The 7772-nt window shown below is 25.7% G+C and overlaps 2 protein-coding genes across 2 annotated transcripts; both read right to left on the bottom strand.

Moving 5' to 3' along the window:
* Nucleotides 1-36: 36 nt before the first annotated feature.
* Nucleotides 37-2438, bottom strand: Phum_PHUM575140 (transmembrane protein nessy, putative; the record flags this gene model as incomplete). Its single annotated transcript, XM_002432135.1, has 7 exons — nucleotides 37-103; nucleotides 235-379; nucleotides 589-820; nucleotides 1127-1272; nucleotides 1373-1615; nucleotides 1712-1819; nucleotides 2351-2438. 7 exons carry the CDS (start codon nucleotides 2436-2438, stop codon nucleotides 37-39), a joined length of 1029 nt encoding a protein of 342 aa, XP_002432180.1.
* Nucleotides 2439-3230: 792 nt separating this feature from the next.
* On the bottom strand, nucleotides 3231-5569 carry Phum_PHUM575150 (uncharacterized protein; the record flags this gene model as incomplete). Its single annotated transcript, XM_002432136.1, has 9 exons — nucleotides 3231-3361; nucleotides 3439-3577; nucleotides 3687-3877; nucleotides 3954-4080; nucleotides 4171-4283; nucleotides 4401-4638; nucleotides 4728-4882; nucleotides 4961-5116; nucleotides 5191-5569. The coding sequence occupies 9 exons, from the start codon at nucleotides 5567-5569 to the stop codon at nucleotides 3231-3233; spliced, it is 1629 nt and encodes a 542-aa protein (XP_002432181.1).
* Between the last annotated feature and the right edge of the window lie 2203 nt (nucleotides 5570-7772).

Raw genomic sequence — 7772 nt, forward strand, 5'->3', positions numbered from 1 at the left:
GTACTCACGTGTTTTTCACTTGTTATAACTAAAAATTCAAAAAGAAACGTCGCATAATAACCCGAATGTAATCCGTGCCAAATGGCGAGAAAAACTAGTGCTCCTAAATAAGATAAATTTTTATTTTTTAAAAATTTAAGTCTTTTGTAAATGTACCTGGTGGAAAAAGATAAAACAAATTACTCATCCTTCATTAAAATAATTTTTAAAATCATTAATCATTTGAATACTAACTGAGCAATCCATTGATTTGTATTTATGTTAAATGATTCTATATAATGATTCATTTTTGTACTTGTTTCAAAAACTTTTAATTTAACATTTGAACAACCGTCCCATTTAGGTTTTTCTTTTTCATCGAGACCGTTGTATGTAAGACCTTGAATAAAACACAAAAAAAAAAAAATTAACGGTCGAAAAGTCATTGAACGGATAAACGATTTTTATTTTTCATTCTAATCAATTTTTTTTTTGCGATAAAAACGAAATTAAAAAAAAAATAATTTTTTTTTGTTTTTAAACAATGGCGACATTAATAAAGTGATTGTTTTAATTTTGGGTGGAATAAATTTTAATAAATGTACCAACCCATCATTATACAACTTCCTTCTGTGATTAACCAACATGAAATATATTTATATAATGTGAAACGGCCCCAAAGACCGAGAAAAAATATTTTTTTAAATATATTTAAATAAAAATATTCTTCTGATGTAAAATAACTGTCTGGTATGTAAAGTGAACCTATTTGATACATAATTAAATATGTGAGACCCAAAAATAAACTTTTCCTACTTTCTCCCAAAGAACGGGGAAGTTCCTTTGGATTGTCCTGAAAAAAAAAAAAAATAAAAAAAATAAAAAAATCACTTTCATTTTTACTTAAAATGATTTGAAATCAATATGTCAGATTTAATAAAAAAAAAAAAAAGGTAAAAAATTTTATAAGAATTTCAAAAGATGATTTTAAATCGATTCGAGTAAAACTGTGAGCCATTGAATAAATGGCCGAATAAAATGTCAGGTTCATATCATTCATTTGGGGAAAAAAAAAGATGGAAAAATTCAAAATGGCAACTGAAAAACTTAAATAACTGATAATGTAATAAAATTAAAACCTGAATACCTTTTCTTCTAATTTTAATTCGACAAAATCTTTATAACGTTTAAATGAAAATTGAGGTCCTACTAAAAAACTGGCAGGAAAATATGAATGAGCAAATACTTCCAAAATGCTTGGAACTGTCTGTAATGCAACCTTTCGATTCTCTTCTGACAAACTTTCCTAAAAGTTAAATAAAATGTTAAATTAAAAAAAATTTTTTCTTCCGTGTACAGAAAAAAAAAAAAAAAAAAAATGTTTTCGTCAAACCGACTTGAGGTTGGCTTCCATCGTAAACATTAAATGCCAATCCTATAAGTCTTAATGTTAAAACACATTGTGGCATTGTCCATTTAATATCATATGTTGATGTGGCTGTAGCCCAATATCCCACAGTCAAATGTAACATTGTATATATGAATACAATTAATAAAGAAGTAAGGCCTCCTTTAAATATTTTTAATACGAGATAAGTAATCGTTATCGATGCAAGAGAATGTATCACATCAAAACCTAAAATGTCAACCCAAGTGAATTTATTAAATGTAAATAATTATCATAAAAATATTTAAATACAGTTCATTCATTTTCTTTTTTTTTTATACTTACCATAATTAAAACAACAAAGAATAATTCCACATGTTATAAAATATATGTGTTGTATATTAGGTGATGCCCCAAATAAACATTTTCTATGAATAAAAGCAATAGGATAACCTGTTAAATAAAAAAAAACTTATTTCGATTAAAATGGAAGAAAATAATTTTCTAGATATGATAAAAGATTTTACTGATGAAAAAAACGTTAAAGATGATGCAATATATAAACATGAACAAGTTTTTTAAATTTTTGTTTGAAATCTAGAAAAAATTCAATTAAATTTAAATTAAAATTTTTACATTATTATTATTATTATAAATAATTTCATGATAAAATAAGCATTTTAAAAATAAAAAAAAATTATTTTTTAATAAATAATTTAAAAAATAAATTATCAAATGATGAAAAGTACGTATGTGTACGTGAATAGTAAAATAAAAATAAATAAATAAATAATAAATAATTGAAACGAGAGAATTGACCTTTGACCCATACATTTTGTATTCGTTAATTGTTATTTCATTAAAAATTTTTTCATCATTATTATTTTTTTTTTTTTTTTGATTTTTCAAGTGACGAAAATAAATATTTTTAACTTTAAACACTTGTTTATAAATTTAAATTTATGTTATTTGTAGATAACTCACCTAATAAAAGTGATATTAATAACGTTAAAGCTGCATCGGAACAACCGATTAATTCCGACCAATTAATTATTAATTTTTGTAAAATCATTATTATATTATTTTACAAAAACCTGATACATATAACATTACGTTAAAAACTCAATTTAACCAAGAGTGAAGTAAAACTAAAATCACAGCCTTCTAAGACGTGGACGAAGACAACAAAATAATGATGCGGTATAGTCATTATTATTAAACTACGACAAAAAAAAACTCAGTCATGCAGGAAAACGTATAAAAAAAAAAAAAAAACCGTTATTTCCTTTTTTTTCCTCTCTCTCTTACAACATTACTTCATATCTTTAAATAAAACTATGAATAAACCATTAATTTTATTTCACTAACTTATTTAATTTTTATTTTTTTTATTCGATTCCAATCCCACGTTCATATCGCGGCCATTTTATAAAATTTTTTTCCACCTGCACCACGTAAATCAATTTTTTTTTATTAGGAAAAATTTTTTAAAATAATAAAATAATGATTAAAATTTAAAATAATTTATTTTATTTATTTAAAAATTCTATATTAAATTATTAATAAACTTATACAAACGTTATTAACATGTTATCATCAACAATAATTTCAAAATATTATTATTATTATTATTGTTATGTAAAAAGGCACGATAAATTCATTTCTTACTGATTTAAATAAAAGGAATGTAAAAAAAAAAAAAAAAAGAAAAAAATTATTTAAATAAAAAATAATAATAATAATAATAATATTTTAATTAAATTAAAAGTATAGAAAAAAATTGTTTGTTTGTTTGTTTATTTCGTTTGTTTCGTTGTAATTAATTTCACATCAACAGTAATAATTTTTGAAAAAAAATTTATTATCATATTAAAGATTGATTAACGCTTTCACGTTTCCTAGATAATGCATTTCCTCTTCCTGCAAAATGATCTTCTATTTCCTGTAGTGTTTTACCTTTTGTTTCAGGTACGCAAAAATAAAAAAATATGCAACCTAAAAAAAAAGATTTTTTTGATCATAATATTCTAAATTCGTTGTACTTACAAACAACAACAACAACCACAACTCACCAACGAGACTAACGGAACCGTAAAGCCAAAAACAACCGAAACGATCGATTAAATGATAAAGAAATGGATAAGTTTTAACGACGATAAAAACGAATAAATGTGCACAACACGTTGTCATACCACCAAAAATTCCCCTCACCTAAAAATATTTATTTTACTATATTAACCATCTGTAAACGAAGAACACACCCCCCACGAAGGGGGAGGAGGAGGTGCGTGTGATAATCAAAAAAAAAATTATTTTTTACTTGAATGGGAAATAATTCTCCGATCATGACCCATGGAACGACTAAAAAACCAAGAGTGCATGCAATTGCAAATAGGAAAATGCATGCGACAGGTATCCAGGTATTCTGAGGCGTTTCACCGGCTAATTCGCAATTATTTAAATAATACATATAAGTGCCTAAACCGAACATTGTTAAACTACAGCCCACTCCTGAAAAAGAAAAAACAATTTAAATTATCAGGTTCAAATCTCTCTCTCTCTCTCTCTCTCTCAAAAGGAATCTTACCAGAGATCATCGTTAACGGTCGTCTCCCACATTTTCTTAATGAAATACATGCGACAACAGTAAAAATAACTCTTACTAATCCTAATATCACAGTAGCTAAATACTTATTTACTTGAGCACCTGATTGCTGTTAAAAAAAAAAAAAAAATTTAAATTAAATTTAAATTAAATTTTATTTTCAATTAAAATTTAAATTATAAATAAAAAAAATTTGTACCTGAAAGACTTCGACGGCATAAAATGTTATCGTGTTAACCCCTGAGAATTGATAAAACATAAAATAAGTAACCAATATGGCGAACGGTTTTAATGCTGTCGGACTCGTTAAAGCTCTTATTGTTTCTAAAAAATAAAGAGGAAGGGGAGGGGGGGAGAAAAATTATTGCTTCGAATATAAAAAAAAAAAAAGGGGGGGAGGGAAACGGAAACGGAAACGTAATTGCTAACCTTTAAAACCTTTAATTTTTTTAACGTTATTTTTTTTTGAAAAATCAGTCAAAATTTTTAATTCGGCATCGACGTTACACGTGGATCCCCTTAATTTAATCAATGCTTTCCTCGAATCTTCCGTTTTATTTTGCGAAACTAAATAATTTGGAGTTTCCGGTAAGAAAAACAATAAAACGAGAGCTAAAACTGGTACGCATGCACTTATTCCGGCTAATATGTGCCACGTTAAAAAGTGCTCCTAAAACACAAATAAAAAAAGCATCAATAAAATCCCCCCCCCCCTCCCCGAAATCGTTTTTGTGGAATTTTTTTTTTTTCTATCACACCTAATAAATATTCTATAAGAACCCCCATGGAAACCCCAACGGAACTCAATGCTAAAAGCATTCCTCTCAAATGTGGTTGTGTTACTTCCCCTGTGTATACTCTAGCTGGTGCTCCGACCATTCCAGAACCAAAACCAACGAGTAACCTTCCACCTAAAAAAAAAAAAAAAATCCCCGATTAATTTTTTTCTTCCTTGTGAAAAATCAAAATGAAAATTCAAGAAAACTCACCGTAAATCATGTAAACGGAATTTGCTGAAAAAATAAGCAACCAACCGATTATCAATGGAAATTCGGTTACTATCAACGTCATTCTTCTCCCAATTAAATCCATTAAATACCCGCCTAATATGCATCCGATCGGTGTCGATATGGAGGACAAACTCGCTGGAAACAAAAGAAAAAATTAAATTCGAAATCCACGTAACGGAAAATTCGTTAAGATTTGTATTTACACTCACCGACCCAAGATGCTTGTTCTTCGTTAATCGGAATCGTGCTGTTGGAACTTTGAAGCTGTGGTAAAACGACAGCACTAAAACCAAACACCAAACCTGTATTTACCGTACCTATATTTGCTGCGAATGCGGCAAAAACTTGTCGAAAAGCAGATCCCCTTTCGGATTTCGATAAGAAACCCACGCTTGCATCTTGTTTGATGGGTTTTGCCGCGAGCCCATTTTCCACGAGAGGGATTTTCGACTCCACTACACAAATATCCCCTTGACTTCTAAAAAAAAAAAAAAAAAAAATTACAAACAACAACAACCACGACAACAAAACACAATAATAATAATAATAATTTAAATAAAAGGTTTTAATTATCGTCGCCATCATCATTTTTGACTTTTTTATTATCCTTTTTAAACAAACGAAACGAAAAATTTGAGCGGGTTAATTTGTTCTTGTGCCACTTTTTTCTTTTTTTCCTTCCTCTTATTTTTAAATAAACATTTAAATAAGGCCAAATCGTTAAATATTTAACAATTCGACAAGTTAAAAAAACGTTTAACGAAACATTTTTTTTTTTTTCGTAATAAAAAACAATAATAATAATAATGATAATTATAATCGTTAACAAAAGGGAAAAACTTTTATTCGTTATGACGTCATAAATTAATTTTTCTTTATTATTATCATCATTATCGTCAAACTTGTTTTTTTATTATTTTCGATTTCCACGTCGTACAACATCAAATGAAAATTTATCGTTTTAAAAAAAAAAAAAAAATTCGGTTGTTTCTTTAATAATAATAATAATAATAATTATTTAATAGGAAAATAATCGTGATTAAATAAAAAATTTAAATCGCGAGAGTGGGCGTACATGTTTTTTTTTTTTTTTTACTTTATCATTGATAAGGTAAAGGAAACGTGAATCCCATCAAGTTTTTTTTTACAGAATACGACATTTAATAATAATAATAATAATAATAATAATAAATCTTATTTAATCACGCAATTTTCCATCGTTGTCGTTGTAAAAATTATTAATAAAAAATAATAATAATAATATATATTGTCGTAGTTTGTTGTTGTTGTTCTGCTGTTATTACAAAAATGGTCGTTTCAAGTTTACAAAAATCAATAATTATTATTAATATTTATTTTTCGATACTAATAATAATAATAATGATAACTTTGTCTTTTTTTTTTTTGCAATTATTATTACGGATCGAAATGGTAAAAATCAATTAACGTTTTTTTTTTTTGACGTGTCGTAAGAAAAAAAAAAAGAACAATTAACAAACAAAATGGTGACGTTTGTATGAAAATAAAAAACAATTTTTTTTTTTTAAACGTTTGTGACCTACATGATGATGTCGGTTTTTTATTTATTTTTCCCCGTCCTTGGTTTGTGTGTGTGTGTGTTAAGCATCTCCGATATTTCAGGTTTTCTTCCGTATTTTATTATTATTATTATGCGATACTAAAACGACAACAACAACAACAAAACAAGAATACATAATTAAATTTTACATATATATACAGACATACCACTGCTGCAACTATATAAAAAAAAATTAAATTACCTCGTTTTTTGAAATAATAACCGGAAATAAATAAATAATAATAATATTAAACGTTTTCCGGTTTTTTTTTTTTTTCTAAATAATAAAAAAATTAATTTTAGAAAATTTTATTTACACGACCTTTCCTTCGATTTATTTTCATATGGTTAAAATGGAAAATCTATGGCATTCTGCCATTTTTTTTATTTTCTTTATAAATAAAATTTAAATTTTTTTTTTTTAAATTATTATTCAAGTAAAAAGAACAACAACAACCACAACAACAACAATGAACAAACAAAATGGTGAGAAAAAAAAAGGGAAATGACAATTAATTTTTAAATTATTTAAATAAAAAAAAAAAAAAGACACCTGACTACCATTTTACACACAAATTTAAAAAATAACAAGAAGAAATCATTATTAATATTATTATTATTATTATTATTATTATTATTATTATTTTGTCGTCGTCGTCGTTATTGTTGTTGTTTTTCAAGGATTGAAACCCGTGATAAAATTGGAAAACGGAAAACAGCAAAAAAAAAAAAAAAAAACAATAAATGATAAGATAGAAAGACTGAAAACAAAAATACAATAAAATAAAAATTTTCCGATTTTTCCATTTTTTTAAAAAAAAAAAAAAAAGGAAATACTTTCGTAATAACCGGAAGTTATAAATCACATACACACACACACACATACGGGAAAAATATTTTCCTTTGAGGTAAAAAAAAATCAATCGAATTGTAAATAAAAATTTTCTTTTTTCCGTTAACTTATTAAGTCAATAACCTATTAACCTATTTTAATTAATGCAATTTTTTTATCATTGATATATAATCGAGATTAATAATAATAATAATAATAATAATAATTTTTTAACAAAAAAATAAACAATAAATTAAATGTTATTAACATTTCCTTTGAAAATCAAAAAAAGAAATTAATGTAATTTTTTAAACCTTAATAAACAACCTTAATGTACCTAACCCCTAACCTTATCACAATGCAACCTAATTTAATTTTAC

The sequence above is a fragment of the Pediculus humanus genome, genomic scaffold (assembly GCF_000006295.1).
Source record: "Pediculus humanus corporis 1103172108306 genomic scaffold, whole genome shotgun sequence".
In the NCBI taxonomy this organism is placed as follows: domain Eukaryota; kingdom Metazoa; phylum Arthropoda; class Insecta; order Psocodea; family Pediculidae; genus Pediculus; species Pediculus humanus.